At 41.0% G+C, this 10,422-nt stretch overlaps 1 protein-coding gene across 1 annotated transcript; it reads right to left on the reverse strand.

Annotated features, from left to right (window-relative positions):
• Nucleotides 1-114: 114 nt before the first annotated feature.
• ctsc (cathepsin C) lies at nt 115-7,182 on the reverse strand. The gene is made up of 8 exons (XM_027280630.1): nt 6,897-7,182; nt 5,884-6,029; nt 5,117-5,271; nt 4,157-4,312; nt 3,457-3,575; nt 1,719-1,850; nt 1,230-1,462; nt 115-977 (listed from the first exon to the last, which is right to left on the reverse strand). Exons 1-8 carry the CDS (start codon nt 7,054-7,056, stop codon nt 711-713), a joined length of 1,368 nt encoding a protein of 455 aa, XP_027136431.1. The 5' UTR covers nt 7,057-7,182; the 3' UTR covers nt 115-710.
• Nucleotides 7,183-10,422: the final 3,240 nt, after the last annotated feature.

A 10,422-nucleotide genomic window follows, 5' to 3' on the forward strand; every position in this document is an offset into this window, starting at 1 on the left:
AAAAGTTTGAAAAAAAAAAAAAAGTGCAAATCTCACAAAATATAAACACTGAACTTAAAGCAGAATGTTTAAAAAGGCACAAAGATCAATCCATTTATTAAATCAAGGAATCCCTTTAAAGGCGCCACAGGGAAACATGGCAGTGGTGGTTTTTATTTGATACGAGGACACAAGATAATTAGAGTTCTCCGCTGTGTTTCCCTGAGAGAAAGGATCATGGATCGTGCACCTGACTAGCAAATACAAACACTGATGTCATCAGATGTCAGTTCCCTTTAAATGTTACAATTAGAAGTTACTAACAATGATTTGTCACAGTATGTACTCATCCACTTTGATTCAAAGTTTTTCATGTCGGCAGCTACAGCTTCAATGAAATCATTTGTAGGCAGCTAATTAAACATTGATAATACAACATGGTGGGCAGGCTGACATTTGTGTCCCCATTTATGCTTTTAACTAATGCAGGATGATAGCAGCCAGATAAACCCATTCACAGAGTACTTGTCAGCTGGGTCTCACCCTTGTTACATGTTATTCCCTTTCTTTCCGGAACAATATCAATGTTCAACTCAAAGAAGACAGACAAATGCTACTGATGTGACATGATTTCACCTGAAAAATGACAGACTTCGGCTAAGCTACACAAAGAAGAAATTAAAGTTGCACTGGGGCTCATCATCAAGATACCACCTCCTCCTCTAGTACTTCTACAGTTTGGGGATGGGTTTGGCTGCAACTGCGATGCTCTCAATGGCACACTCGTCACTTCCCCGGCGGATTCGGAAGAAGCCGTCCTCACCCCAGTTGGCGCCCCAGCTGTTCTTGACAATCCAGTACTTCTCTCCAGTCATGTGGCATCGGCCATACCCCACCAACAGCACAGCGTGATTGGTCAGCTCGAAGGGGTTGTAGGAGTCTCCGAGGCCAGTGTGGTGGTAGATGCCCTCCTTGTAGTGCATGAAGTCAGGGTAGACCTGTGGAAAGATGTGGACAATTCACTTCTAATGTGAAGTTGTAAAGGAGAATGTAAAGAATGCATTTCATAGAAGATTCATTTTATGAATCATTTATTCAATGACATGGCAGCAGAGTATGGTCTAAAGCAAGGGGAGGATTAAATATTAATTTCTGACAACATTAACTCTTTAGTTGTACTGAGAAAAATTGTTAGGGAACACATGTATGTACAGGAATAGCGATTAGGAGACAGTGAGCCGTTGTAGTACCTCCAAGGCCACTCCCATGGGTCCATTCTTGACCAGATCCATCATCATAGCCATCTCACTGCAGCCGCCATAAAATCCACCTATGTAGTAGTAATCTGCCGTGTAAATGTGTCTGCAGTTTTGAGGAACGCCACATGGGGAGTCCTTTCCAACATATGGAAAGCATGACTCATCCACAATGCCAAAATCCTGTGCATACTTCCCAATCAGGTATGGGAACCCACCATCACAACCTTTAAAAAAAGAAAGATTAATGTTATCTTTTGTTCAACTTGGTGAAAATGCACGAATAAGGGCAGTTATGAAACTTTCTAGGAGGCAGTTAGACTTAACACTGCGCCCCTTGTTCTGATTAAGGAGGAGGGCGGCTATATACATAGCTACATACAGCAGTATGCTTTTCCATGATTACTGCGGATGCTAAATGAATTAATTTACAGTTACTCGATAATTTTAATTAATTACAAATAGCTTTGAAGTTTAGTTTACCTTGAGAATATTGAGAACAGGAGACCACTTGTTGGGGGCTGAGGATGGGAGTTTCGCTGTTGTTTGTAAGGATTCGAACACGAGCTTCCAGCATACCCATGGTGGCAAAAGAGTAGCAGCTACCACAAGATGCTGAAACAGAACAGAGATTTAGTTTAAAATAATTCTGCTGTGCAACACAGCAATTCTCCATCTGTGACGCTCCGGGTTTATGTAGTTTTTGTTGACCGTCCTGAGTTGACTCCAGTCAAATCAGAGGCTGTAATTGTTGCTAGTGTTATAGCTGAAAGCATTAGATTAAGAGGTACTTCTGTGTTATGTGCAAAACATGGGAGCAGATTTCAATGTGATGTGTCAACACAACTAATAAGGCTGAAAGGTACACCTGCACAACCTGATTGAAATTTGTTCAGGAATATCTTATATCACCCAGTACTAAAGTTTCTAAGGTTCATGCTCCAGTATATTAATCTGCATTAGTTGTAATGTACAACAATGGAGTTCGGTATAGAGACAGATGCACTGATTAAAGCCGCCGGTTGCCATCCAGCGTGAGACTCCAGGTTCTTAATAAAATGCTTGGCAGAAACAAATTAGGTCGGAGACCAGAGGCTGCAGGGATGTGCAGGGTGGTTTAATTGTAGTAATGATTCAAGTCAGGGTGACACAAGAGTTTTTATTTGGGCCCAAGACCTTAGGCCTCTTAAGACTAATAAAGTGTAACAGGCAGTAATTTAAATTAAAGATGCTAGTAGGAAACTTGTGGTCCTATTTTAAAAATAATGTGATGTAATCAGTTCCTGGAGGAAACAATGTGAGGACAAATGTTTATCATGTCTGGGAGGGAATTTTCTATTCTAGCATGCCACATATGGGGTTGCACAGGGCCAAGCATGCGTCTTGAGGTCACTGTAGGGATAATGTTAAATCTTAGGTTTTTATGGGGACACTGACTTCACTCCTTTAGATACAGAGCAGTTGTATGCTTGAGTCTAGGAAAGCAGGCACCATTCCTATGGTAACTGGATAGGGCTGTCTCACTCCATAGACACAGATAGCAACTTAACATGGAAGCTTCTACAGAGTCATGTCCAACCACTAAAGGCAGACATATGGGCTCTTTCACAGGACTGATGAAGCTTTCGTTTGCAACACCAGTTACACATGCAACTTCCCTTAATGCTAGGTTGCATGTGATGTTAAGAAACAATGTCCCTACATGAGATCAGCCAGACCAGTTTATCCTCAAGCCAGAACAATCCTGTGAACAGAAACCAAACCTAGAAAAACATCCACTAGACTAGTACAAACAGCACTGTACAGTAGCTTAGAGGGCTTCTATTGTAACACTCCAGACCTCTCCACATCCTTAAGCCCAGTCCTACAGAGGCCCTCTCAGACACTCAAACTACTCAGCACGCATAATCTCTCCACTCACACACTAGGCTGTACAGAAACACAGGAGGAGAGCAGAGAGCAGACCCAGTCTGCCAAGGAGGAAGCAATGTAGCTGGCAAGCTGCTGTTCAGTGTCTTCCCTTACAGACAGCTGCTCAAGTGTAAAAGGTTTGTCTGCCTCTGATCCTGGAAAAAATTTTTTAAGACTTATATTGTTTGCATCTTTGTATTTAAATTAAATGTAGAGTTCAGTTCTCTCCATAAAGTAAAATTTTGCAATGTTAACACACCACATTTGCATGTTAGAACTCAATGGGATTTAATAAAAATATAATAGTCACCTTGGTTTCGCACAGGGCTGAGGAAGTTCACTCCATTAACGTTTCTCCAATCCCAGTGCTCAGGCAGACCTGCCGCCATCTTGGCTACCTCAGCTTTTATAGGCATAGGGCGAACACGTCTGTGTAAAAATAAAGAATCACATTTGTATCACAAGGGCATTCAAAGTCAAAACAGATTCAGAAAACAGTATACAAATAAAATGCATGTAATTCCATTGAGTAAAATGGATACATTAGCTCAAGTATAACTTTAACCTGCGAGTCAAGCAGATCTACTTCTGTTTTTGGGAAGTGTGCATTCATTTTGCACAGACTGATTTGTGGTGAAAAGGATAACAACTGAATTATTAGAGCCTGTCACACACCAAATGTAGGCTGTAAAGGCATTTTCTACTACTTATTGATTATATACTTTTAATAATGAAAACAAAATCTTTGTGGGCAAGAGAAACAACCATCTTGCCATTCAGATTAATTGGTTTAGGTGTTGATGGAATACTGGTACAGAGTATAAATGCTGTTTCATACAGAGCCTAACAGGATTCATGGGGGGAAACATTGTCATCACTACAATATAATGTTGAGCGCACTAGTTATTAATTTGGAGCACAAATAATTAATGTGCATTTATGTTTTTTCTCCCTCCAGGACACCGGATGGGACGCGTGGTATCATCTGTTAAAAGTAAGTAAATACTCACATGGGGATACGGGAGGCGGGCCCTCCTGCTCTGTAGTGCAGCTCCTGCAGGGTGTACATCTCATGCTCTGGGTAGGCCACAGCCTTCCACATTTTCTGGACCGAGTTGATGGAGTCAATGAAATCCATGTTGTGTTTGTATGGCTTCTGGAGCAGCCTGTAAATTATGTCACATGTGAAGTTCATATTTTAGGAGGGATGCCATCTGTGCCACAAAACAAGAGACACTGCAAGCAATTGTTGAGTTGAATTACAGTATGTTACCAATATTAGTTGGTTAACATGTACGCCTTTGACAGACAAAAAACTATATCTTCTGCTATTAAGTTTCACTTGGACGATAGAGATTAAGTCTTCATACTGATGTCAAACAGAGCAGCAGTTTCAGGATCAGTTGTTCTCTTGAGTTATGAAGACCATTACAGTTAAAACCGTAGAAACAGTTCCTCAGGAGAGAGAGAAGCACAACTCCAACCATCGTCCTCTAAACTAAGATAAAGCAAACCTACAGTGACACTGCCCACCAAAGAATCGTGTGCAGAAAAAGGTCGAAACCAAGAGATGACCCACAACCCCAGCTTGCTACTGCATCCTCCCCATGGCTTGCATAACATGTGTTGTACAAAACTTTACCTTAACAGACAGACCTCAAATTCAATATTTGCACCCTTAATAGAGCTCAGATATAGTTTTATGGTTAAAATGACAAACATGAATCCACTGAGAATCTCTAACACTTATCATAGCTTGGTTTAACTCCAGCTGAAAAAAACAAGTCCAGGAAGCAACTTTATTTTGCCTGAAACTGGGTTTAGGAAGTTGACCAAATAATCTGTTCAGCAACAGTTCTGCTGTGACATCAGATTTCTGAGGAAAACGTGTCTGTCATGGGACAAACATTTTGCCCATGTGACAGTTTTTGCATTTTGGGGGATGTATTGAGTGACAATAATTGATGTACCTGCTGTTGAGGACTGGTTTGTAATCCTTTCGGGGCGGTACTGGTGTCACTTTCTTCCCTACAAAACAGGCCCAGTTGTTTCCCAGGACATCATGAACCCATCCTGGCAGGGTTTGGTCACAGTAGCTGGTCACCTTAGAGCCCTCCTGAGAGTACTGAAAGAGACGAATCAGATTAGGACCCATCGACCAATATACGACTCAGTCATGTAATTTTAAGCAAATGTTAATAGTCAAGCACAGACGATGAGGAAGTTGAACTAATAGAGTATAAATCATAATGTGGGTTTAAAGACAGCGGTCTATGACACTTCCTCAGTGTCATGTGAGTGACTGAGAACTGACCTTTGAATACAGCTACTTTTATATATTGAACAAGAATTCAGCCTGGCCTTAATGTAAATGAAGATATGCATTCCCCCCAGATACCATCTAATGAGACGAAGGGAGAGGAAACTGAGTGATAGTGAAGCCAGGCCTTGAATGTCAGAGAGTGCTTTAAAAATAGAACCTGGAGAACGGTTAACCCATAGCACAACTTCCTTTCCACGTCATTTCCAATAAGCCAGTAAGTTCTTACTGCTTAGCATGATTAGATTAATTTAAAGAAGAGTGCATAACACCAGCTACCTCATAATGAGAATGAGATATTAATTAGCTTGCAACATGTTGACTGTGCAGAAAACCTTTCAGGCCTTTGCAGGATTACCAAAGCAAAACACAGAAAAGTTTGCTTAAAATGAATTAACTGTCAATGTCTCTTTTTACCTTGAAGAAGCCGAACCATTTGTACCCATTGATGACCACTTCAAAGCCCTGGTTGTAGATGAGGGTGAAGAAGCCGGTGTTCCCCAGCTCGTCAGTGGCTACAGACAGTTTCTCTAGTTTGACAGTCACCGTGCTCTTGTCTGTAGCTGAAGAAGAACACCACAATATACAAATGCACAACATTATAAATTGTTAAAAAATCCCCATTTCAATTAGTTCCACAAAGGGCCAGTGTGGCTGCAGGTTTTTGTTCCAACTAACCAAGTGCACACGGTTTGCTCAATCAACTCTGAAGACTGAGATCAGCTGATTAAATGAGTCAAGTCTGGTGTGCTGCTGCTTGGTTGGAAAGGAAACCTGCAGCCACACCGGCCCTTTGTGGGACAGATTGCCCAGGCCTGATAGAGCAACCACACACTTTATAGTATTTACAGCATTTCGATCAACAAGCAAGCACTTGGCAAGGAAAAACTTCCTTTTATGAGACAGAAACCTCCATAATCCATTCACCTAACAGATGATTGAACAGCATGAAAATGGCACAGGTAGCAATAAAAAGCCACTCTAAAAATGTGCATTTTTATCTTTAAAATACAAAAAATTAACATCAACTCGCTCACTGTACTTTGCTACTGAAGTTGACACAGATTCAGAATCATGAGTTTCTGTAAGGGGCATGCACATCATTATACATAAATATTAACACCACTTAGTCATGCTCAGAGTTTAAAAGACAGTGAACAGGACATGACACAGCACTACATAAAGTAGTTAAATACATCAAGTCAGCAACGGGAGTATGAGCCACAACTTAAAATTAAAAACAACAAGAGTTACAAAAGCACATTCAAACCAGATTAATAAATAAGTTGGCCTGAGGGGAAGTCCTCAGTGAATCACCTGCTCTGTCTGGGCTCCAAAAAAAACTTCAGGCCCAGTCACATGATTTCCTGACTGCCATCAGCTGTGCCCAGTCCCTTTGTGTTTGTGTTAGCACTTAATACTGTTTTTACCTTGAGTGGAGCAGTCGATGGTCTTGTCCTGTCCTCCTTTGGACACCTGGAACACCCATGTCCCCAGCAGCTCCTCATAGGTGCAGTTGGCCGGTGTGTCCCCCCAGGACCCTTCAACCAGAAGCAGGAGCACACACACTAGCACACCGCTCAGCCTCATCTTCACACACACACAAAGACTAGACACCTGCGTCACCTGAGCTTAAAATTTGACCCTGTGTGCGATGTAACGCCACCTGTCTCACGTTGACTTCCCTAATCAGCCCCTTTTGTCCTCTGAGCTGCTATTTATCAAACTTTTTAACAAAGATCAACTTCAACGGTCAAGATAGATCACTGCAGCCCAACGGACACACACGCGCCTTCGTTAACGTTCTCGGCCGTTAAAGCGGATTTATTTTTAGATATTTGTACGAAGACACGAGTTTTACCAAAACATTAGCGCAGGTGTATTAATTTAATGTCACACGTACAAGCTCTCGGCACGCTGTAATTAGGTACGATAACTAATTCACTCATTCATTAATTCACAAGGAAGCACACAACAACATCACACTCTCGCTCTCAACCGTCCTTTGTTTACTCTTTGATTTTTTGGAAAGCACGTGATCTTTGGTTTCGGTTTCCTTCGTCATGTGACCCGCCAGCTGCTGCGGGCATGCGCAGTACACCTAAGTAGAGTACAGCGCCAGCTAGTGATGGGAAGTTCGGCTCTTTTTAGGGAGTCGGATCATTTGACTCACCAAGAGGAGTCGACTCTTTCGGCTCCCAAACGGATCTTCATTTGACCACTTTTTGTAATTCAGCCAAATTTAGTTGACTTGTGATTCATATGTGTACACTACTGTATATCACTTAAATGATTCAATACATTATTTGTATTTTTTGATATTGAAACAAGATATTTCAAGAAATACAATAAATATCCTAAATTACATTTGAGCGATTCCCTAGTTTAATTTAAAATGTTGTAGATTGTTTAAATTATTTTATTTCATTGAAAAAAAAAAACATTTCATAGATTCCTCCAAGTACCACTATAGGAAATGTCAAGTACTTGTACTTGTATTCATTTACCTTTATTTATTCAAAATCTCTTTTCTAAGGGAGCCCTGGTCAAGACAGCAGCACAAACAAGGCAACTGAGAAGGGAAAGTCGTGGAGGAGCACATTTTCAAATTATGTTACAATCTGTTCACCAATTAGCAAAACATGAAAAACACTATGTAAAATGTCTCAGAATCTTACAGCACCTTTAATTACCCATTGCATTTAATTATAGCACATGCACTCTACGCTATGGTAGGGTTTGGAAAATTGAATAGCTTGTGGATAAACATTAACAAGATCTGTGGTGCCTTGTGTGATGAGCCTGAAAGACCAAATGACATCACAGCAGGAGCTGGTAGCAGGCGGAGCAGCAGCAAAATACTCTACATTTAAAGAGACTCCCAGAAGTAATCTGAGGCTGATCCTGAGCCCCAAAAGTGACATTTTTCATTAGTTAATGTAAACTATTGATCTCTGTTTCTGTCTTTGAGTCTGCTGTTTAGTTTCTATTTGCAACTTTATCGTCTTGTTTATAATGTTGTGGTAATCTTATAATCCCTGTGTGGAAATTCTCTTTTGATTTGAAAGAGTTCAGAGAATCAACTCGCCTGCTTGCTCGTGAATGCATTTATCACTGTATCCCGACAGGTCTGTGGTTAAAGGGGTTAAAGAGCTTATTTTAGCCAGCAGGCACTTAAGGGAAGTGCTGGAGGCTTTGATCACCATGGTAACCATGACATAGACTGACTCATCTCCTTGACAGACCATAATAAGCACTCAACTGAAGAAGGGACTGAAGAGGTATTAGTCATGCAGTCTCATTAGTGCCATTACATTGTGTTTGTGTGGAAGTGTGTGTGCATTGGTGTGGGCATGTGTATGTTACTCTGTGTGTGTGTGTGTGTGTGTGTGTGTGTGTGTGTGTGTGTGCCTATAACGCAAAGTATGAGGAGCAGGGAGCAGAGAGACGGAGACGGAGGCATGATGTTATGAATGTTAACAGCCTGAGCCCACTGAGCTCCCTCTAAGAGTGACTCATTGAAACTCGTGTTTCAATCTTGATATTGTTCTCACTTCCACTGGCAGGAAATTAAAACTCAAGTGACTTTCAGTTCTGCTATATTGGCAGCCACAGATTTGTTCCCTGCTTGGTTTCTTCCTTCTCTCTTTCAATCTCACACTTTCTCTTCTTCTATCCTTCTCCTCTGCGCTCAGTTTGTCGTCCTCTTGCTGTGGCTTTCCTTACTTATGTTGTTCAGTTTCTTGTGCAAATACACACTTGGGATCTACAACAGACATTGTGTGACAGAGATTAATAGTTTTTCAATTTGGTCAATACAATGCCATAAAAAGGTACAACGTAAACTTCCATCACAGTTTCCCAAAGCCGATTGTGGTGCCTTAAAGTGGTGTAACAAAGAGAAAATCAGTTGATCCTTGTCACACGGTGAGGTCAAGCTGGGTTTTTGTCTTGTCTTGTCATTTCCTGTTTTATTTTGAAAGATAACTCTCCTCTCGTTTCAGGTCACTTGCCTTTCCTCATGTGTCACCGGTCTGATTGTCTTCCCCGCCCTGATTGTTTCCACCTGTTCCCCATTACCATGTGTATATATTCTCCCTTTGTCTTGTGCCAGAGGGTTTCGTTCTTTTCGTTCACCCCAGCCAGTCATTCCCACAGTCCTTGAGCTTCCTTGCTTTGCTACGTAACGTGTGTTGTTGTTTCTGCCTCCACCTGAGTGATTTTTTTGTTGTAAATTTCATAGTATTATGTCATTGATTTCTGTTCAGTTTGATAGCGGTTTAGCTTTTGTCCTCCCCTTGTGGAGTGATTTTTGTTACCTTTTTTGTTGCTTTTTACGTTTTTTTCCCTCTTTAGAGTGGTTTTGGTTTTGTAGAGTATATTCTTGAATAGTATCTTTTGTGTAATTTTTATAGTCTATTTTTGAGTCGCTCAGTGTTGGAGTATTCCTAATAAAGTTCCACCCTGTTGGTGATATCTCTGCATCGGAGTCCTCCTTTTGAGTCTAGGCCTGACAATCCTCACATCTGAGAAGCTGAACCTACAGAATATTTGGTTGTGCTTGGAAAAATGACTGCAGCTCTAGCCTGAATGTGTTTTACAGTTGTGCAATATGTGTATGAGCATAATAAGCATGCCATGTACATTTCCCTTCTTTGTAGTCCCTGCACAGTTTCTCACTCCCTATAAACTGCAGCAGCCATTGTACAGGTTAACGCGCTATATATGCAAATTTAACTCTGAATGAATAACATAAGTGTAATAATAAAAGGAATTAATGAAACTGTTCACTCCGGTTCCTAGTTTAGAGTGGTTGAGTAATGTTCGAAGCTGTTAAATACATGATGAACGTCCAAGACTAAATTGCTTTTTATTTCTATATTATATGCTGTTTGAAAACCACTTGGATCCTCGTGTTGTTTTTCTGTCACCAGGAAAAAACTTTCAGTCAGTGAG

The sequence above is a fragment of the Larimichthys crocea genome, chromosome VII (genome assembly GCF_000972845.2).
Source record: "Larimichthys crocea isolate SSNF chromosome VII, L_crocea_2.0, whole genome shotgun sequence".
Classification (NCBI taxonomy): domain Eukaryota; kingdom Metazoa; phylum Chordata; class Actinopteri; family Sciaenidae; genus Larimichthys; species Larimichthys crocea.

Bases quoted from the DNA above. Each gene is read 5' to 3' on its own strand.
- ctsc (XM_027280630.1), bottom strand. From the start codon at position 7,056: ATGAGGCTGAGCGGTGTGCTAGTGTGTGTGCTCCTGCTTCTGGTTGAA. The intron at 1,463-1,718 runs GTAAACTAAACT...CTTTTTTTAAAG, and splicing joins CTGTTCTCAATATTCTCAAG to GTTGTGATGGTGGGTTCCCA. The intron at 978-1,229 runs GTACTACAACGG...ATCTTTCCACAG, and splicing joins CCATGGGAGTGGCCTTGGAG to GTCTACCCTGACTTCATGCA.